At 46.7% G+C, this 23,062-nt stretch overlaps 1 protein-coding gene across 13 annotated transcripts in view; it reads right to left on the bottom strand.

Moving 5' to 3' along the window:
- Positions 1-19,545: 19,545 nt before the first annotated feature.
- SSBP3 (single stranded DNA binding protein 3) overlaps positions 19,546-23,062 on the bottom strand; it is a 133,267-nt gene continuing 129,750 nt past the window's right edge. For 7 of the 13 annotated variants that reach the window (XM_067535660.1, XM_067535659.1, XM_067535655.1 and 4 more), the window contains 3 exons: positions 22,951-22,979; positions 22,532-22,633; positions 19,546-21,314 (listed from right to left, as the gene is read on the bottom strand). In XM_067535660.1, coding sequence (XP_067391761.1) covers positions 21,255-21,314; positions 22,532-22,633; positions 22,951-22,979 — 191 coding nt within the window. In that variant the 3' untranslated portion in view covers positions 19,546-21,254. Of the gene's footprint in view, positions 21,374-22,531; positions 22,634-22,950; positions 22,980-23,062 lie in introns of all 13 variants that reach the window. The other 6 variants (XM_067535662.1, XM_067535661.1, XM_067535658.1 and 3 more) reach the window with 1 other exon arrangement.

Here is a 23,062-nt window from a genome sequence, read left to right on the forward strand (position 1 = left end):
ACATACTTTGAAATCTAGCACCAAAGGTGCCTAAAGCATGCAAACTGAGTCTCCAGGGTTGTCACATGGGCAGCAAGGGGGTATCTGGCATTGTAGAGAGATTTTCAAGGCTCCCTGGAGGAACACATTGTCACACATAGGCCACCAGTATAAGCTAGATGAACACTATATACAGAGCAAACCGACACTAGACCTGGAGATCAGGCTAGGTTTTGTGAGCATCTCATATGAATGTACGAAAAGGCATATGCTGTAACCATGAGTAATCAGTATTCTCAACGTGCCTCTGCTACCCCCTTGTTTCCCTTTTGTGAGCAGAGACAAACACCTCCTCCTCCTCCTCCTCTGATACTACAGTGACAATTGTAAGGCTGGCTCCCGCAGGGACCAGCCAGAGTGTTTTGTGACAGGCTTTTCAAGCTGCTTCCCACTCATTGATCTCATGTCTGTACTGTTTCAACAGGTATTCAGGGCTTAGATAAAACATTTCTCATGATGAATCCCTCATGCTGTTCAAGGGGAGAGTTGTTTCTTAAACAATATGTTCCCTTGAAGTGAGCCTAGTATAAAATCAAACTCTACAGGATGCACTAATAGTGCTACCAAGTCAACTCAGTATTCAACTGGAACTTCTGCTTGTACATATCCTCCTCTTGCATAAAACTAATGTGGGAGATGATAATCCCTAGGATGGGCCCTGCTGACCATTTATTTGTGGAACGTGGCAGTTTCTAATTCCTGTATTTTAACAAATTAGTACATCACCCAACAAGAACCAATAGGAAAGCTTCCTCTGCCCCTTGTTATAAAAATGCAACAGAACTAGAGATAAAGGCAGTTATTGTCTGATTTTGTAAGCTAAGCAGGGCCATGCCTGGAACAGCATGTACTTGGAACAGCACGACCCACCAGAAAAACCATTTCACTAAGTGGAACCCGGGTTTATAATATATACAGCTAGAAAGAACATTACCTTAGACTAACATGCAGGAGATGGCTGGGCTCCTGGCAGGGGTAAAAATTAGGAGACACTAGGCACACTCTTCAGGCCCGGCCACCATAGCTTGCAGGATGATCCTGATTTCAGGATGTCAGCCCAAGAGCCTGTAGCACAATGTTTTTTCTTCCCTAACTGCAACTCACTCTGCCAAGGATCTGAAAGTGAAGCTAGGTGCCCTTCTGCTCATGTATCAGCACCCCCCAATCTTCTATTATTTGTAGGCTGAATTCTTAGGCATCACTAAGGACAGAATTGAAACAGTCATCAGCACTTAAATCTGCAGCTGATGCATGAGGAAGAATAAAAACCAGCCCTTCTCCCATCACTATATGAGCTGGGCAGTAGGTGGATAAAAATCAATGAAATCTTTCTTTGAGTTGTATTGTTTAAATTAAATGTATTTTTCTTTTTAAAAATAAACATTTAAAGTTAAATCTATATAAAGGCCTAAATTTTACTATAAATCCAGTAAAAATAATTTCAATTAAATAAAAGTAATCAAGCACTATATATTTGCTGCCGAAATTTTGAAGAAAGTCAGACCACTGAACTGGTGGAAGGCGCTGGCTATGCACCTGGAAGCAGAATTTGTTGATGTGCTAAACAAGCTTTTGACAACAGTAGCCTCTTGTGCAGGCATAGAGAGAATATGTTCTTCATTTCAATTTATTCAGTTAATTCATTTCAATGACTAGTTCATTCAAAGTTAAGAAACCGATTGGGAGTAGACAAAGGAAAGCTTGTTTTCCTCTTCCAATCTCTAAATAAAAACTAGGGTTGAGGGGATGTTTTAAAATCCTGAAGGACATGGTGACCACAAAACAATCCGTTCAATCTACCACGTACTATTCATTCTTCCTGTGTTTAATAAATCAGTTTTAAATGAAAAACATGTTTTAATAAACTTACTCATTTTTCTTGAGTTTGGCACATTTGATAGTTTTATTTAAACTAAAAACAATTTAAAAAAATGTTTTTGTGCATTTAAATATAATCCAATTTTAATCCGAACAGAACTCAACTATAAATCACAAGTAAAAAGATTGATTTCTTTAATAGAAAATGGTAAATCATGAATTTCTTAACAAAATATGTAAAAACTAAGAATCTGAATAAATGTGTGTTATATAATTGCTCAAATACATATGTGTAACAGTGTATCCTCCTAAAAGGAAGAACCAAATTTAATGTAAAAGCTATATTTATTTGTTTTTGGTTAATGGTTACCAACCAATGAGAATCAACCTCTTTAGGAAAACTAAAACCACAAATGCAAAAGAAGATGAACATCTATTATTTAAATCAAGATTTCCTCCTGGATTTAAATTGCCAGTTTTACTCAATTTAGCTTTACAGAGCAGGGCAGAGAGGAATGAAAAAGTAGACGCTTATTCCTGTCACTGCAGTCAGCAAATAGGACTCTGAAGACCCACAGGAATCAGATATGTCGAATAGTCTGTGTTCAAGGTAGAGCTACACTGAAGCACAGAAGAATTACTGCTCCCCATTCTCCCATCCTCACTCACTTTGCATGGTACCTTACTCCATGTGTGGTTTCGCTGACTTCAGTGGCAGTAAGCCCACAGTTTGGTGCAACATGAAGTAAGCAAAGTAGGCAGCACTGGGCCCTGCAGTGACACAGGGTGAGTGCACGCTACACCGTGGACGGGGTTGGTGGCACTAGGGAGGAAGAGTAGAGTGATGCAGCCATGGGCAAGTGTCTGTTGTCACAAATCCCTCACCCATCCCTCACCTACTCTGTGATCTCAGCCTTGTGACTTGAATCTTAAGAGCAACAGCACACCAGAGAAGCAAGCAGGAACATGGTAGTGGGCCTATGCTGTCCGCAGTCATTCAGTCCAAATGACTCACCGAGCAACACAAAGTCCTTTGTCAGCCTGAGTAAATTCACCTCCCTTTGGAATGACCTTGCACGACAGTTCCAGCCTGTAGGGTACAGGGAGTGCTGAAAGAAGCAGCAGTATAAATCACTGCTTTACATGGAGTTGTTTTGATATGGACGATACCAAATGTCCTCAATGATGGGAAACGATGGGAGGGAAAGCCAAGTCTATATTCTCCCACCCCCAATTGCCCTGACTGCTAGAACTGGACAGAAGAGTTCTGTCTCACACTCAGCCACAGAGACCAGGAGCAACTTCAGAGTAGTATTGTCAGAAGTGATAAAAAGCTGGGGAAAATAGGTTAGGCACACAGTTCTTGCTGTTTCCCCCAGCACTGTGTCTTCCCAAGCTCCCTCCTCCATGAGTTTCAAGTTTTGGAGAAGCAGCCTAAGCCAGCAGCCTGAGAGCTAGGAACTCCCAGTGAATGCTCTGCCTCAGTTTCCCCATCTCTATATCATGGATAATACTGGACTTCACGGGGGCTTGTTAGAACTTTGAAGGGCTGAACATTTACACTGGGATCCCACAGTCTGCTTGCTGTCCAGCCTATGACATAGCTCCTAATCACTCTGGGAGATTGTGCTACTAGGTTCCATTAGACTCCCACTGGAGCACCTGGTCACTGGGATTATCTTCTCAAGCATGTCTAGGGAATTTCCCCCCTTCTCCCCATGGATTTCTAAAAATCATTCGGGGCTGTTTCCCTCAAGGAAGGGTGGGAAACCTGCCCTCAGCCACTTTGTCCCCTGCCATTGCCTCTCCAGTCAGCAGGTAGCTTGTGGCTCAATCTTACTATAGCAGAAGCACATCATGGAAATGGCCAATGGTCCTCATTTGGTAGCCATATTGGAGAGGTGTCTGCCTAACAAAAATGAAGGCAACATGAGGAAGGGAACACACAAGGGGCTCCTTTTTAACGTAAGCAAGACCGTTAAATTTCTGACAGTATTTTGAGCGATCGTGCCCACCTTTTAATGCAGGAAATCCCTTGCCTGTGAAGCTGATTTCTTTGAGTAGCTCTATGATACTCCAGAGGCATTGTCATATTGGACTAGATGGATCATTGGTATAATCCAATATCCCACCTCTGATAATGGCCAGTAGAAGCTACATCAAAGAAAGGTGCAAAAGAAACCCCTGTTGGAACAAGTTCTTCTACTAGAAAACACATTCCAGGGAGAAGAGTTCGGTCAGCTACTCCCCTTCTAAAACGGGCGGGTTGGCAGATGCTGCTCCGAGTTCCTGAGTAATGCAGGTTCTATTCATTCCATTCAGAGCAAACATTTGCCATACAGTCCCAACACCATCACTGGAGCAATTAAACAGCGAGCAAGGGCTCCGCCTGGCACAGTGAGATTTGGAAAAGTTACACAGGGAGGACATTACCCTTCTCAAGCATAAGTTAATGCCAGCGTGGACAGCAGGAGTGCACATTCCAGCCGCAGTACCCAGTGCCAGGACCCTGGGGACACCCTATGGCTAAGGCACGTCTAAACTAGAGCTGGAAGGTGCGATTTCCAGCTTGAGACAGTCCCGCTAGCTCTGATTGAGCTAGTGCACTAAAAATAGAGTGCTGCGCACAGTGGTGCACACAGTGGAAGATTAGTGACCCTGACAACAACCTCCTCGGAGACCATAAGTACATACTAAGGGCTGCTGGCCCCTCCTGCATGCTAGCTTGATGATTTTTTAGCATGCTAGCTTGATGATAGTTAGTGCAAGCATGTCTCCTCAAGCTGGAGTTTACACCTTCCTGCTTGGGTGTAGACATACCCTTAAACCAGACCATGCAGGATCCACCTCCCCCAGGTGTGGTGCAGAGATAGCTGTGGTGTAACGCTGGGAGAAAAGATGCCCAGGTGCTTGCTTTACATAGGAAAGTTTCTGAGTCCAAAAGTTTGGACTCCCAGAATGAGAGCACCCAGATACTACAGTGAAGAGGGTCACAGAGGTACCTAGCAGACACTGGAGCCGGTTCACCCCAAGCACCGACTGCCTCCTCCAGGCATTCTTAAATCTGATAAACCACTGAAATCTTAAAGGCTCAGGAGCCATGCTAGGTCCCACTTGAAGACAGATCAATCATCATCATGGACATGGCACAAAAGATACCATATATCTCTGCGTATGAGCCAGCACTCCAATTTAGATGTTACATTTAAAATAATTCCCTGTTTATAAGGGAAGTAGATTTATCCAGATGTGTCTGTGGCAGCCGGGAAGTGCCAAGGAACAATCGAGATCATATTAAGAAATGGTGAAGAATGACAACAGCAAATTATTCCAAACTCTATTCCATAGGTCTCATTTCCCCAGTGCTAGAGGCCTCTTCAGGTAGATACACCCAGTTCCCTTCACATCTGGTCCAGGTCTGCAGGGTCAGACAGAACAAAGGGAGTGAGGCTGCCTGGCCCCAGGGGAAAAAAATAGATTTCTAGTGGGAATGTAAGAGGGCACAGGTTGATGGAAAGGCAGGTAGCACAACGTGCCCTGCAGTGCCCCCCAGCTCTCTGGGCTAAGCAGGGGACCACTAGGAAGATGCTTAAACCCCTGCATCCATGGGGATTCACGAAGGAGGTGTGGAAAGCAGCGGCAGCATCTGGGAGAGGAAAGTAGGAACAGCAGAGCCAGGCAAGAGGCCCCTGGACAGCAGCCGGCTGGCTTGCAATGCTGGCAGCTGTACTGCTGGCACAGGGAAGGGTCTGCACGCTGGCTATTTTGGGGGAGGGGGCCACAGGGCAAGGAACTGCAGAACCAGCTGTCTAAATGAGCTGTTCTCAAGGGGCCATTAAAACAGTGCACTAGGATTAAAGGATTATCAGAGAGGAGTCTCTGATCTTCCTTGGGGTTTCACACACAGCACCGGTGACTTCATTTAGCCCTGGCGGAGGCCCTCACACACACTAAAGGAGGACAGAGCCTGAACTTTTGCTCGTCAACCACTTTTTAAACAATATCATTTATCGCCAAGATGGGAGACCAGCTTGTTTCTTCAAGCTCTTACACCCCCAGTGGCTTCTCAGGTTAGCAACCCTGCCTGGAAAAAAGATGTGAATTAAGGGTGAGACACCTAAAAACATACGGGCTTTCTCTTTGAAGCAGAGCCCTGTAGGTGCCATGGACTCTACTGTGGATGGAGTAGACCAGATGAGGAAGATATGGAGAAAGATCTGTGGAAGGGCAACATTTGGATGCTCCCTAAAGTGTCCCCTGAGGTTCTGCTAACCCAAAGCTCTTGGTAACTTTACTCCGTGAGAGGTGGTGTCAGGAAATATATCAAATGGAGACACGGCCCTCCAGCCGATAGATGGACTAGTAGACACAGTATAACACAAGAGTGCTCTTACTTCAAAACTATACTTTACTTAGGCTCAAGCACTTACACACGTCCGCAATGGGTTAGAAAAACACCACAACCCTCAATCATTACCAAAGTTTGGGGCAGCTTTCGAGTGGAAACAGCGACAGCTTTCCTACTGGCCTGATCTCCCAGCTGTCATTGGAGGATCCCAAAGTTGTGTCTAGGAAGAGATTCCAAAGAGCCCAAGCCTCTTCCCGCATTTATCCTTGTTAAGTAGGCAAGAACATGTCAAGAAGAAAAACTTGTTGGGTGACATTACGGTCACTGCAGTACTAATTAACTAGATGCGTTCCTACAGAATCTGCATATCTTAAGGCCCAGACAAACGTCTCCCAGGGGGCATGCATAAATAAGCTTCTTGCTTTTCTCCTAAAAGACAGATCCCAGCATGTCCTCCACAGACTTCATCAGGGAGGGGTGCAGAGTCAGGGAAAGATTGAGCAAGAGGCTCCCCTTTCCTCCTAGCTCAGTCATGCCAAGGCTGCACAGCCCTGCAGAAAGGCCTACTGATTTTGGCTGCTGTTCGCGCAATATTGATCATCAGTCTTGTTGCTATCAAGGGGTGCCTGGCCCTTTTACTCATCTATCAAAATCTCCCTGTACGAAAGGATTTTACAATCAGAATCTGACAGTCCCAGGAAAGGCTATTTCTCCTCAGTGAGGAATGAGCAAAACAGCTTTGGACTTAGTAACTTGAACAAGTTTATAGCCACATGGCAGTGGTGTACTGAGGACCTCGGGTGCCCAGGGGCCAAGCCTACATTTGAGCCCCCCCACAAACATGCAGGGCAGGAGGGGTCCCAGTGCCACCCCCCAACTGCCCCTGGGAAGGCAGGTCTGTGGGGTGGAGGTGGGGGGGAAGGCCCAGAAGGGGGACACAAATGTAGGCATGGCTTCACCACCTCCCCCCTCCCCGCACTTACCTGCCGCGTGGTGCTTGGATGGGGTGGCCTCACCCCCGTTTCCCTCCCTCCCTCCCCCCCCGGCCTGGGGAGTGGGGCTGGGCCAGCCCTTCATGACAGGCAGGGGGGAGGTGCTGAAGGGTGCCCCTCAGAGCCTCCTGCGCTCCCCTGCCCCCCTCACCTGTTGCAAAGGGCCGGCCTAGCACCCCTCCACACCCTTACCCGCCACCGGCACTGGCTCAGCTGGGGGGGGCGGGCTGGCCCTTCACGACCCATGGGGGGGGGGGGGTGCACGCACAGGAGAAGAAGTGGGAGCAAAGAGAAAAATAAAGCACTTCACTAAAGCACTCCATACCCAGCCAGCTAATCGTGACCAAGGAAAACATTGGAAGGAAATATTTGTCAAAGAAAAGGGTAAAACTTGAGTTACCGTCACCTGCTGGGAACAGGAAAAGAACTTGGTGGCTCAGCCAGACATACTAGTAAGTGAAGTGACAACAGAGGAAAGAATGCTTACTTACCTCACAGTAACTGTGGTTCTTCCAGGTGCGTGTGCACACCGATTCATATATCATAAGGCCAGAGAGGACCACTGTGATCATCTAGTCCGGCCTCTTGGGTAACACAGGCCCTAGAACTTCGCAAAACAATTCCTAGAGCAGATCTTTTACAGAAACATCCACATCTTGATTTAAAAATTATCAGTGATGTAGAATCCACCATGACCCTAAATAGATTGTTGCTGTGGTTAATTACAATCTCACCGTTAAACATGTATGTCTTTTTTCTAGTCAATGTGTCTTGCTTCAGCTTTCAGCCATTAGATCCTGTTCTACTTTTCTCTGCTAGATTGAAGATCCCATTATTAAACACTTGTTTGCCCTGTAGATACTTATAGACTGTGAACATGGATTCCACTCTCGGTACGCATGTGATCCATGGGCACGAGATTGGGTTCCTTTGAAGAGCTGTGTGTTGGGGACAGACCTATGTCTTGCATGTCCTCTCACTCTTTGTAGCAGAGAGCACAAAGGGTGGGGCAGCTACAACCCATACTCAGTTCCTTCACCAATAAAAATCCTCTACAAGCAGGACTCCGACCAGCAGGGAAGGAGGGCAGGTCATGGAATATGTGTGGACAACACATCTTGAAGAACCAGTTACTGTCAAGTATCTATTCTCTGAGTGACTGTCCACACAAATTGCACCTGTGGTGACTAACAGGCAGTTGCCCTGATGATAGAAGGCGGGTGAGTGGAGACCTACTTGGAGTGGGATTGTAGGACAGCCCTACCAAAACTAGTATTGGCCTGGAAGTTTGCACTGGGGAGTAATGAATGAGTGGTAAAGGTGGGGATCAAACTCCACGTAGCTGCTCTACATCTCTGATACGGGCAGGTTACCAGAGCAGCTGCAGAGGCCACCAGAACCCCAAAGGAATGAGCTTTAACCTCTCAGGGGATCTTCCTTAGCCAAAACGTAATGAGTTCTGATGTACTTCAAGACCCGCTTAGCTGCTGGGATGATATGGGTTGTCCCTTAACACTTTCAATAAATGCCATGAAGTCTAAGTATACGCTGGATGGCTTGGTCCTGTCCAAATGAAATTAGTGACATCCAGTGTCTGCAGTATCAGCTCAGCTGGGATGGAATGCGGTTTAGGGAAGAAAACCAGGAGGTCAGTGGACTGACTGAGGTGGAAGTCAGAAACCACCTAAGGCCAAAGCTGCAGCTGAGACCAGAGAGTGACTCTGTCCTTGTGAAAGATTGTGGATTGGGGCCCCCACCATGCAGGCCTGATCGCGCCAATCCTCGTAGTAAACGTGATGGCCACCAAAAAGTGTTCTTCATTGATAGGAGCTAACAAGAACCAGTAGCCACTGGCTCAAAGGATGGGGAAATCCATCAGCTCTGTTAACCTTAAGTTATGGCCCCTGGAAGGAGGAGGCTCCCAGACTGGTAGAAAACCTTGTGAGCCCTTTGAGGAATCTTGCCACTACGAGGTGTAAAGGAAAACAAAAACCAGTGTAGCCTTGTAAATGGGGGATGATCTGCAGACATGGCCACCACATCAGCTTCATGGTCAGGATCCAGCCATTGCTATGGGACTGGATCCAGTAGGACAGGAACGGTGAAGGGTTGCCATATTGACACTTTCCTGAGGTCCAAGTACCAAAATTGCCTGGCTCATGCAGGGGCTAGTCTGATGATCTGACCTGTGTCTTGTCTCAGTTTCCTCAAGACCCTGTGTATCACGAGTATCAGTGGAAAGGCCTATTTCAGACCAGGAGCCCATGGGATGAGAGCCGGTTCCGATGCCTCTCCTGGGACAGAACCTTGAGCACTTGTCACCATCAGGTCCACCAGTGGAAATCCCCACCTGCAAGACGTTTAAAAGGACTAAGGTCTTGGGGGACCACTTGTGGTTCTCAGATAAGTCTCTGTTGAGGCATCTGCCAGAGTGGTCTGGAGCCCAGAGAGGTGTAAAGCTACCAGAGTAACATGATGATGGATGCACCAATCCCAGAAACATGTAGCTTCCTGGCAGAGAGAGGATCTGGCTACCCCCTTGCCTGTTGATGTGGTGCATCACTGTGGGTTGTCCATAAGCACCTGTATTATCCAACCCTGGATGAAGACCTACCCGGATCAGATGAGACTTCAACACTAAACTAAGAACCACCATTTTTTCCTAACAGGAGAAAACTGGGCTCGATACTTGCTAAGAGCAGAGAATGCAGATGCCAGCATTCCATCTCAAAGCCCTGGGCGGTAGTAAGGAACAGAAGGGGTTAGGCCAGGGACTATGGGTTGTGAGGTGGCACGCAGGGCACAGGCGTGGCACCGACGGGCGTTAGTACTGAAAATAATCCGGTCTCATATGCGCATGCACCAAGATTGGAATCCGTGTGGACACTCACTAAAAGCACTTTGTTTTTTCTTCTCCAACTGCTGGTAGGGTTTGTGTTTCTCACTCTTGGCCCAAGAAGAGATGGAGAACATGAAAGCATCAGAAGATTATATTCCAAATTAATCCCCCAACCCCAAACATCAAATTTAGCAAACAGCTTTCAGAGGTCACCTGATACCCAAGTCAGAGAATAAATCAGGGACAGGATAGCATCAGATTCTGCTCTCTGTGAGTGCAGATGGATTGCTGGGTAGCAGGAAATACATGTTATCTACTCAGTAAGCAACTCCTTCCTACTGTATATGCCTGCGTATAAACCCATGCACCATGGATACGGGTCAAGGATGTTAAAATGCACTTCTAAAAATAAAATTTACAATGCTAAACTTAGTTGTGAGGAGGTTTGGTACTTCTGTATGGTTGTAATCCCAGCCCAAGAGACTGCTCATGGTTTTCCAGTTCCTGTCTTTGAATCATAGGGCATGGCTACATGGGGAGGTATTCTAGAATAAACTCCAGGTGTGGACACTCTTATTCAGGAATTAGGGTAGTAATGCCTTAGTCTGAATTAGGAAATGGATTGAGCTAATCTGGAATATGACATTCTTATTCTGGAAAAGGAATGTAAGCACATGAAGTTAACTGGGAATAGTTAATCTGCTTTAAATTCACACCATACCTTTTTCCAGATTAACTTTCATGGGAAGACCAGCCCTAAAGAGTCAGAGGGAGAAAGATTTCATTTCTCATCAGTAACTGGTAAACTAGCTAAAATTATTAGTATTAAAAGTGCTTGGAAAAAGCAACAACTTTCCCATGCTAGACCGCTACATTCCCCCCATCAGGTATCGTACATTCTGCCATGAAAACACCACAAGCCTTCCTTGCATTTTAACAATAATTAGCATGATCACACCTTGCCCTGCAAACCCCTTGCACCAGAAGATTTCAAAGCCATTTACAAAGGAGACGTCACCCTCACTTTGCAGATGGGCTACTGTAATACCAAGAAGTTAGGTAATTTGCCCAAAGTCAGACTGAACAATTGTCCGAGCTAGGAATGCAACCCAAGTGGTCGGAGTCCCACTCCCCTCTGCAGTGTTATCAGCAGTTACTGATACTCAGACAGGAAAAAGAATGGATCGTTACCTTCGTAACTGTTGTTCTTTGAGATGTGTTGTTCAATTCCCAGTTAGGTGTGTGTGCGCCAGTGTCAGAAATTTTTCCCCTAGTGGTAGCCATAGGGCCAGCTCTAGCGCCCTCTGCAGCAGCGTGCATATGCGCCAATATATAGGGCGCTGCTGGCCCCCCTCCCTTTCAATTCCTTCTTGCCAGAACTCCGACTGAGAGGAAGGAGGGTGGGTTGTGGAATGGACATGAGCAACACCTCTCGAACAACAACAGTTACGAAAGTAAGTAACTGTTCTTTCTTCTTTGAATGTTTGCTCATGTTCATTCCCAATTAGGTGACTTACCAGCAGTACCTCTGGAGGTGGGCAGGAGTTCATGGACATGCTGATTGCAACACTGCTCTGCCAAAGCCAGCGTTGTCCCAGGTCTGCTGTGTAATGGCAGAATGGTACACGAAGGTATTCACTGAAGACCAGGTCGTGGCTCTATGGATGTCCTGCATTGGGATGTGAGCCAGGAAGGCTACTGATGACGCCTGCGCCCTTGTCGAGTGGGCCGTCAAAGAAGCTAGAGGCGTGACCTCCCACCTGCTCATAGCAGGCTCGGATACTGGCAGTGATCTAGGATGAAATTCTCTGGGACGTCACCGGCAGTCCCCTTCATCCGTTCAGCAACCATGATGAAGAGCTGCGTGGATCTACAGAAAGGTTTGGTCCTATCAATGTAGAGCGCTAGCGCCTTCCTGACATTGAGATTGTTGAGTCACCTCTCCTCCTGGGAATTATGGGGTTTTGGAAAGAAGACTGGTAGGAAAATGGCCTGACTGATATGGAATTCAGATATCACTTTTGGCAGAAAGGCCAGATGCGAATGCAGTTGCGCCTTGTCCTTGTAAAAAACTGTATAACAGGGTTCAGAGCCCTGATATCTGAGACTCGTCTTGCTGACCTGATTGGCACCAAGAATGCAACCTTCCAGGACAGATGCAGAAGACAGCAGGATGCCAGAGGCTCAAAGGGCATGCCAGTGAACCTGGAGAGCACCCGCTTCAGGTCCCATTGATGGATTAGGTCCCGCACTGGCAGAAAGGGTCTCTCCAGGCCTCTGAGGAACCTGGCCATCATCTCCTGCGATAGGACCGTTCTACCCTGTCTAGGGGGATGAAAAGCTGATATGACTGCTAGGTGTACCTTAATCAATGACAAAGCCAAACCTTCTTGGTTTAGATGGAGCAGGTAGTCCAAGATGGTTTGGATAGATGATTTAGATGAGGAGATATTACAATGAGCTGCCCAGCAGGTGAAGCGTTTCCACTTGGCCAGGTACGACGCTCTGGTGGAAGGTTTCCTACTTCCCAATAAGATCCGCTGGACCTGTGCAGAGCAGGACCGCTCTTCCATGGTCAGCCATGGAACATCCATGCCGTCAGGTGCAGGGAGGGCAGTTTGGATGAAGCAGTCGGCCATGGTCCTGGGAGAGAAGGTCTGGTTGTGATGGGAGTGCCCAAGGGCAGGCTATGGACAGATCGAGCAGCATCCTGAACTAGTGCTGGTGTGGCCATGCCAGGGCCACCAGGATGACCTGTGCCTTGTCTCTCTTGGTTTTTATGAGGACTTTGTGGACCAGTGGTATTGGTGGGAAGATGTACATGAGATCACCCGACCATGACAAAAGGAATTGGATAGTGAGCTGACGCTGAGCCCCTGCAGGGAACAGAACTGATTGCACTTCCTGTTCCACCTGGTGGTGAAGAGGTCCACTTGGAGAATGTCCCACCTGGAAGATGAACCTGGCCACTTCCAGGTGCAAAGACCACTCATGGTGAGAGCAAAAGGATCTGCTGACGTGGTCCACTAATGTATTCCTGATCCCCGGGAGGTGCACAGCATCCAGGTAGATGTTGAGAGTCATGCAGAAGTTCCACAGATGTAAGGCCTCTTGACAAAGGGGTTCTGCCCCCCTTTTGCCTGTTGATAGTACATCAAGACCATACTGTCCATAGGTACTTGAACCACCTAGCTGGAGAGCTGAGGCAGGAACACTTCACAGGCCAGTCAAATTGCCCTGAGCGACCTGACACTGATATGCAATACCAGCTTGTCTCTGGCACAGAGACCCAGGGTCTTGCGGGTACCAAAGTGAGCTCCCCATCCTAGCTCCAAGACATCTGAAACCAGTGACAACATTGGCTGCGGGTTCATGAAAGGGACTCCTCAGCACAACATGATTTTGTCCACTACCATAGGGAGGTAAGTATCAGTGAAGGGACCATGAGGATCGTGTCCAGGTGGTGTCTGGATGGGGAATACACCATCGCCAGCCCCATTTGCAGAGGTGCAGCCTGGCATACTGGACATGTAAGTGCAGGCTGCCATATAACCCAGTAAGCTGAGGCATACCCTAGCTGTGGTGAGAGGGTGGGCTGACAAATCGGGCTATGAGCTCCAACAGGACCAGGAACCTGGACTTGTGGTAAGAACACTCTGGGTCGTGTAGAGTCTAGGATTGCACCAATAAATTCTATCCTCTGGCCTGGCATGAGTATTGACTTTTGCTCGTTTATTAACAGGCCCAGTGCTTGGCAGGTGGCCTGGACAATCCTGATGCTATGCTGGACCTGCATCCTTGAGCGATCTTTGAGGAGCCAGTTGTCCAGGTAAGGGAAGATCTGCATGCCCTGCTGCCTGAGGGTGGGCTGCAACCACCGCCATGCACTTGGTGAACATGTGTGGTGTGACTGATAGGCCAAAGGGGAGCACAGTGAATTGACAGTACTGCTTGCCAACCACAACACATAGGAACCTCTTGTGGCCTGGGAAGATGGAGATATGGAAATAGGCATCCTTTAAATCAGTGATTCCCAACCTTTTTGAGTGAAAGCCCCATTGGTTAACACTAGATAAAACATGCACCCCTCCCCCATCCCCCCAACCTGCCCTCTCACCGGCCATAAACACATATAACCCCTATAAACACATATAAATGATAACACTACATTATATAAATAATGATTAATACATTCCTTTTTCCTGAGTAAGAAGTGAAGCCTTCCCTGGTGCAGCCACCACTGCATGCCCTGTGTGGCCCTGTCTCTCATGGACTGAGGGTAATGGAGGTGGGCCCTGGTTCCAGGCTCCCACCGGCTGGAGCTGTTCTTCTCTGGCCAGGCGCCTGGCCAGTGCAGTGTTGGGGGGTGGGGGAAGTAGGGGTTGCTTTTCCATTCCAGCAGCGCAGAGCTTGAGGCTGCTGCGCCTGGCATGGAGCTCGGGAGGTGGGGGGCCTAAATGACCTCAATATTATTGAAACCTCATAGACCCCCTGTAATCTTTGGTGCCCCTCCCAGTGGGTCCCACCTTCCCAGGTTGGGAACCAGTGCTTTAAATCAAGGGTGGCATACCAGTTGCCCGGATCCAGACAGGGAATGATGGAGGCTAGAGACCATATGGAACGTCAACTTCTTGAGGCAGCTGTTGAGGCCTTGCAGGTCTAAGATGAGCCTCAAGCCTCCTTTTGCCTGGGAGATTAGAAAGTAACAAGAATAAAAACCTTTTCCCGTCAGTTCTGGAGGATTTTTTTTCCCCACAGTGCCTACTTGCAAGAGGGCTTGTACCTCCTGGGTGAGAAGCTGCCCATGAGAAGAGTCCCTGAAGAGGGATGGGGAAAGTGGGATTCAGGTAAACTGAAGGGAGTGCCCAGCTGCTACTGTACGTAGTACCCAACAGTCCGATATTATAGCAGCCTAGGCCGGGAGGGAAGGAGTGAGGCAACCTGAAAATAATAGGGAGTCTGGATCCCAGGAAATAGCTGGAAGGTCGTCCTTGGGCGCACCTTCAAAAGGTCTGTTTGCCACCCGGATGGTAGCGGCTTGAGCCTGATCAGGGGGCCGCGTGTGGCCAGTGATTGGCCCTGGCATCTTTTATAAACCCCTGTTCTTCCTGTAGGGGTCTCCTCTAGGCGAGCTCCCAAATCTCTGAGGTTGCTGGGCCCTGAAATGCCTCCTAGCAGATGACGAGCTGCCAGTGTAATGGGCCCTGCCAGGTGCCAAGGACCATCGCTGCTCCCCAGAGTTGACAGTGGGTCTGGTGTTGGGCTTGAGACCTGGATGGGTGAGGGCACCCCGAGGGTCAGTGGACACAGATAGCCCAATGCAGGTGTTGCTTGGTCCCCCCCACCCTTCTTCTCCTTCCTCGGTGCCGGTGAGTGCCCCCCCACTTGGCGTGTGCCTTCTTTCGTTTCTCCTTCGGCAATTGGCGCTGTGAAGTGCCGTGTGTGGGTGTCCCGCACCAAAGCCGACGTGCCTGGCCCTGAGTCCAACCAGCTCGGTTCCAATGCCAGTCTGAGGGCCGACTCCATTAAAAAGTGCCTTCAACCCAACATCCCGATCTTTCTTGGTACGAGGCCTGAAGTCTTTGTAAATCCTGCACTTCTCCCAAGCATTTGAGAGCGCTCTGGTGTGGGTCGTTGACTGGCATAGGCTTCTTACATGAAACGCAGGGTTTAAAACCTGGAGACTGGGTCATGCTCTGTCTCCAGGCCGATCTCTAACCCAATACTATATTGAACACTAACACTTAATAACGAATAAACTGAACCACACACATGAAGCAACAATGAAAACCACTAAGTAGAACATTCCAGCACCATCACGGGTGGTAAGAAGGAACAGAGGGAGGGAGGGAGGCCGGCCAGCAGTGTCCTATATAGCCCTACAGATACCACGAGGGTGAACATTTTTGGCACTGGTGCATATGGCACGCACACACCTAATTGAGAATGGACACGAGAAGCACTCGAAGAACCAGCTTATGTAGTGCATTGCTCAAGGTAAGGACATGCATATTTTCTAGGAAGTGATGAGCACATAAAGGAGGAAAAATGACTTTACATTGAACAAAATCAATTTTTAAATTGAGGCAGCACATAGATTATTGGCAGCATTCGGTGAAATGGGAAACAAATCTAAATGCACAAATCAAAGGTTGGTTAGAAACATTAATGCGTTCCAGTTTTCGCAAGGGTAACCGACTCTGCCAGTCGACCCTCATGCTAATGGGACTTTGTAGACAGGCTGATTTTTCTTGGTGTTTTCTAAACCACACGGGGGTTTCAATGCAACAATTCAAATGTGCAGTACAGCTAATCTTGCACAGAGTGGTCTGTGGATCACCAGCAATGAAACCCTTCCCGAGGATGCAAAGACATTTGGAGAAGCAAATCGCGGGCTGCTGTGAGCAAAGATGGGTCTAGAATTGATTAAACAGTCTTCTGAAAAAATACCTCCCCTCTCTCCCCCCTTCCACACTAGCTAGAACATTCAGAGTGCCACAGCTGGTTCCTGATTCAGGGCTTAATTTGCACAGCCACAGTATTCCATTCTTACATGATGCAAGATACAAAAAATGTTCCCCCTGAAGAAAAGCTCTCTAGAGAGAAGCATTAAAGCTGCATCATTTTGTTTGAGAGAGATTTCTAGACCATTTATTAGAAATATTACTTCAAACCATATTAAAAAATTCCCACAAGCAAAAGGAAAAAAAGCAGGAAAATTGGTCAGTCAAACTTAGCTTCCCCTAACCAACCAGTTATCAAAACCAGAGAGGATGAGTGTCAGATGACAGTTCACAACAAAATTAGCAGTTATTCACCATACAAACCCTGTTACCTGAAGATCTGAGAAATCAAAAAACATTCCAGACTAGCTCTTAAATGCAGCTCTTCCGTCAAGTTTTGTTTCTCCGCAAAAAAGATTTAGCAGAGATCTGGTAGTAGATTGTTTCACTGTAAGGTGAGAAGGCCACACGGGAAGATATTTATGCACCTTGTCACAGTTCTGTATTTTGTGCTCTAGCTTCAGGCTCTCTCTTGCCTAGAGACCCACACCACTCTCCCACCTGAGCTGGGTTTTTCCAGGCTTCAGTTCCCTGCTTACACCGATATCCCCAGCAAGCCAGACGGGGCCAGGGTCTGCAATTTGTTCTCTCTCCAAATGCGATGAACAGCTGTCAGTCAGCAGTCACAAGCTACACACATTCATTCACAAAGTAAAAGCAACACAAACATTAAAAATAAAACCCTACATGCATGCTAATGAGCTTACCAGAGATCATTTCAACTCCAAAAAGGGCTCTGGCGGGAGTCAGTCCTTCAAACCCTACCTAGGGGTTTTTCTGTAGTTTCAAGTTCATAACAGCCTTCGCTCAGAACCAGAACATTCACATCAAAATCTGAAAGAACAGGTCTTCTGGGGTGTCCTCTTCAGAATATCTCCATGAAAGAGGAACTTTTATTTGTATTGCAGCAGGCATCTCGGAATTATGGACAAGGCTCCCATTGTGCCGGGCACTGTAAATCAGATCTCTGTTGCGTGTGCATGTAAAAGTAACCTTCCCTTTGGAGTTATATCAGCACCGCCACATGATGTACTGTATGTTAGAACAGCACATGCTGGCTTGACATTTACAATTCCTTAAAAACAAAGATGTAAACTGAACACACAAAGGAGTTTCCTCCTTTGCTTACCTTAAATCAGGATTTTGTGCGTCTCCTGCAACAGATGCTGGCCACAAATAAAACATCTCCGTACCTTCCCTACTTTGTTTTGCATGTTTGATATCAGGGACAATTACAGCTCCCAGATATCTTTATATTTGTGCATAAAGCACCCTGTGCTCCACAAATAACCAACAATCAACAACTGCATGAAGAATGGGGCCTCTGGAAGGGAAAGGGGAGGAATTTTCACTTTACATACATTTTACTAGGGTGAAATTCTCCCTCAGCCCACACCCCAGCATGAAGCCAGAGTTTGGTCTGTCTAATTCTGCAATCAGAGGTGGTTGCAGCCCGGTTAGACACACCCACACGAGAGTTTTAATCTAGCTAGCACAGCTAAAAATCACACTGAGGCTGTCGCAGCACGGGCCTCAGCGCAGGTTGTAGAAACCCTCCCAGCACACTGGGTACATACTCGCATCACTCCGCGCCGCCACATCTTCACAACTATTTTTAGCCATGCTGGCTAGTTTAAAGCTAGCATGGGTGTGCCTGAGCTGCAATCACACCTCTGATTGCCGCATTGACAGACTAAATGGGCTCTGCTCAGGGAAATCACTATGGACGGGAAAGAGCAGAGAGTACATTGCTCCCAATTTGGTGCCAGCAGTGGGGTTGCTGTAGCACCACCCCTCCCCATGCATATCTAACGGGTCCCTCAGCACCAGCTGCTAATGGGCTCAACTTGCCCAGCAGACATGGGGGGTGGGGGACCTCTTCACCCCACATAGGGAATCATGGGGGCTTCTGCAGTGTGAAGAACCTCCCCCGGGCAGGGAATCTCACTCTCCCATTGAGGCTCCTAAAGATCTTTTTAAAATAAAGTCATCCACTTCTAACAGAAGGGTCACCAGACCCCATCAGTCCCCTTCCAGCAAACATGCTCACATGACACTGATTGTTACCTTCCAGTTCAGGAGCCCCGTGAGTTTCCCTGGTCGCACAAGCCAGGCCAAGGACGGAGAATTGTAACGTTCCTCCAATGGAGAAGACATGCGCCGTACATCAAAGTTTTGAGCTTTCATTTTAAGATGAAGAAACCCTGACTTTGACCTCCCCCACACACCACCCAACATCACTGTTAAAGCTTCTGATTCCTGCGTGGCAGGGGACAAACTTCCAAAGATATTCCACGATCTCTGGATATCAGCTTCCAAAGATTTCCCATAGATAGGTGTCCTCGGCAGGCACAGTCTTAAGGAAACTATCCATACCACGGAATTCACTCAATCCACTTCGCCTGCCCCATGGGGGGTCAGGTTCTATGCTGCAACCCCGAAGGGGCCTAGCCCAGAAGGTGCAGCCCAGATTCTGCGCCACTCCATAGGCTGACACGGCCACTGGCACAAGAGCCTATTCTAATTTATAGCCACCTCTCCAAGGCGGTGTTGTAGCCCAGAAGCCAGTGCTAGGGGCAGGCCTCCACATCAGGGCCGAATGGGGCAGGGAAAGGAGCACAGAGCTGCTTTTCCCAACCCTCCACTGCTCCTGAGTGGAAGGAATTCTCCACCAGCCCCTTAATGGCATCTTTGCACCGCCAAAGCAGTGTATAAAAACTGGGGCCAGCATCTGCCCCCCCCCCACTTTCTTAGCCCTGCCATTCTCTCAAGAACTGAATGTCTCACTACAAGTTCTTTGTGTGGGGAGGGGTTAAAATGGCCAATCCTCAGTAGTTTTACACACTCCCTCCTCCCCAAGACTGGCCAGAAAGTTTTCCCGAGTCAAAGAAAAAATGCCCAGCTTCCTCATGGCAAATCCCAGTAACACACAGCACAGAACTGAACTCCAATGTTTATGTTTATATTTATTACAGCATGGAGGGGGAAAAAAGAACCGTTTCATTCAAGAACCATCCCATACCAATGAAGACAATAATTTAGCTATCCATTTTAAAATACATTAAAACCGGTCGGTCATTTCTCACTTCAAAAAACAAAAACAAAACAAAAAAAGATGACCCATTCTGGAGACCACGGATGTATCAGCAATACAACAAATCATTTGATTTTTTTTTTTTATTTTTAAATATTAACCTGACTGTAACTATGAGACTGACACCCTTTGCCCACCCACCACCCCCTGCCCCACCCTCACCCCCACGGACCTTCTACAGGTAAAGCACAATTAAAATGCCTAGGAAAAAGAAGGCAAACATTTAAAAAAATTCTTATTACACACTAAAAAAAGTTTGTCATCTCATGTCTTGCAGTCAGAATAATAAAAACCAGCCAATGTTCCCGAAAAACATCTCAATGAAGGGGTGCAGAAAAAAAGACATCCCTTTAATAAAACATTATCAACAAATATCGTACACAAACTACAATGTATAATAATTACTTTTTTTCCCTCTCATTTTAGAGCCAGACTACAAGGTAAGAAAAAACACTGAAACAAGATACAATGTTCTCAATAATCGGCACAAAGGGAAATCCAGGGAGATAATATTTTACATAATATGATATACATGGATCAGAAGTGGAGATTTATAAAACAAAGACCAACTACAGGGTAGTGTAATGTACATAGATCCCCAAACTCTGGTGAGTGTCACTTTAACATGGTTTATTGTTACTTTTCTGTAGTCACCTCTACCATGAGAAGAAAGGTAGTTTTTTCATTCTTCTTTTTATTTTTTATTTTGTTACAGAGTGAACCTACAGAATAGCAAGAATACATTTTAACAATTACTTTAAAGTATCTCCATCCAGTTCCAAAGCACCTACAGTGAAACCCTGATAAGATCACATCTTTTTTTTTAAAATACAAAAAAATAAACAAAAATAAAATCAACAAAGATGTTAGGTTGAGATCACAGTTTCAAAATCCCAGGTCAGATCAACTCTTTTCTTTTTCTCTTTTTTTGGTGGGGGAAAAAAAATAGCTCAGGGATTCTCGCAGGGGGAAGTATTGAACTCTCCTTGTATTCTGAGAGGGGGAAAAAAAGACTAATACAGTGCATGCCACGGTCACAGATAGTAAGATCACAATTAATTCTTGAGGATGTGATCCTATGAGGGGCATTAACAACTTTCTAGGAGGTGGAGGAGTCTCTTCCACAAGCAGGTCTTGTTACTGGAGGAGGAGGAGGAAATGTTGTGCTGCAAACAAAAACAAGAAAAGAAAACAAAACAGGCCTTCCGAACGAAAGCCACCAATTGTAAACTGTCCAGTTTATTTAAAAAAAATATGACTACAGAGACAACATGAGATTTCGTATCTAGACTAGCTTCCTGGTGTAGCACAACACAGACATACAACAGGTTTAAAAGAACAAAGCAAAGAGGTTGGAGTTGGGTGCTAGAGGCTTCCATTTGTTTCCAAAAAAAAAAGTGTCATGTACATATATAAACCCTTCCACACAAGAAGGATCTTGTCACGTCTTGAAATATTTTAAGTTTTGTCCTTCATGTTTTATGGAATAAAAAGTTCAGCCTTTTTATTGCATGAAACTAAAACTGGGGTTTGGCCCCCTCACGTCTCTCTGCCAATACACCTATCTTCTTCTTGCATAATTTCTTTTAGATCCTCCAAATGGCAGCTGACTCTCTTTATCCTGGAGAGGAGGAAGGGAAGGGGGGGAAATCACACACTCATCGTCATGCTGGGGGAATACTGAAAGAGAGACGAGCACAGAATGAGTACTGGGCAAACAGGACTGAAATACTAAATGCTGCTTAGGCCAGGGAAGAGGGGGATATAAAAGTAAGACTCGGGCTTATGAAAACTATAAAGCAACGTAATTGGATATAATAAATCAGAAAGATAAATTAAGAGTCTCTAGCATATTCTATCAGCACATAATCCGCTCCATAACAGTCTTTCCAGGGAGAAAATAACCAACACAGTATGGGGTAGGAAGCAATTTAAATGTATGCATGTATATAATGCTAAATACAGTGAAGAAAAAAAGGGGGAGCCTCTTGTATTCGTAGAGAGCTTGAAATCCAATGTGAAAATTACTCTGTAGATCCCAAAGATGAGTTTTGTTCATTTGTTCACAGCTGAAAATGAGCACGGTTAGCTGTGTCTGCACAGGGTCAGCTCTGAAATAGCATAGGGCATTGCAAGCACAAGCTTAACTGCTCCAGAGCATCAATAGAAGGTCCCAAGATTAGACCCGCAGCTTCCCTGCGGTTCCAAACTGCAGCACGGCTGTATCAGGAGGTTTGCACACAGAGCTACGATGTTTGTCTGTAGCTCACCAGGGTAGCTCACTTTCACCAGAGTTAATTTCATGCACACACTGGCTAGACGGGGCCAGCAAGGTTTAGTTACACCTTTATTTTAAAAGCCTACCAACTAGGCACATGGCTGGGTTACACAACCATGTTACTTTATTGATGTCACGCTGCTTCTCCCCCCTTATATCCCCAATTTGTTATTGTCATTTTGCCTGAGCCCATACGGTTTTTTTTTGGCTCATCTAATATATTGTTCATCCACAGATCTCACAATGCAGTGCAAATAGCAGGTACACATTATCCCCACTTTTGTTTTTCACTTGGATTGGGGGGGGGGGGTGTGTGTGTCACTGAAGCACAGAAATTAAGAACCAGGGCTTCTGGACTCTCAGGCCCGTGCTGAGTCCCCTGGACCACAGCTAGAGCTGTATTAAATGAAAACATGCTTTGTCTACTATCTCCAGAGAAAGCACCATCACCCCCATCCCTCCAGACCACGGGCCTCACCAGAAAGCAGAGACAGAGCCGTATAAATTCTGTGACACCAGAAGAGAGGGGGTTTGAGAGTTTGGGTGTATGAGCAACTCACATTGTCATTTTGGAAGGAATGGAGGAAGTTACCTCCCAGTTCACCATCATCTCTCGGAGTGCCCGGGGGATTGCTAATGCCACTTATGTTGTTTGGAGAATTCTGCGGAGACGCAAAAGAAGGAAATGGTGAGTATGCCTCAAATAAGTCACTGAGAACAGACTACGACCATTTGTGGGAGAGAATGACCGTGTTTGATACAATGTTCTGTTAGTGCTGAAGCAACCGTCTCAGGGGAAAGGGCAACAGGACGGGAGAAAGCCCTGCAGGTCTCTATTGCTCCCCCTACACTGTGGCATCTCAAACCCCCCCCCCCACACACACACAGTTCTTCTCCCCACAGATGCTTATGAGAGATGGAAGAACGGCTGTTGAAAGGAAAATTATTCACCTTTATGGTCACCACAGTGTACACTTACTTTTGGAAGTCCATCTATGTCGCCTGACCCTATCAAAAGAAGAGGGGGAGAGAGAGAACTCTTACTTGCAGTTTAGTTATATGCCTTGCTCACAGTCAATGCAGCTTTCCTG

This window comes from Emydura macquarii, unplaced genomic scaffold, assembly GCF_026122565.2.
Source record: "Emydura macquarii macquarii isolate MOO-44397 ecotype Brisbane River unplaced genomic scaffold, CSIRO-AGI_Emac_v2 contig_3506, whole genome shotgun sequence".
NCBI lineage: Eukaryota > Metazoa > Chordata > Testudines > Chelidae > Emydura > Emydura macquarii.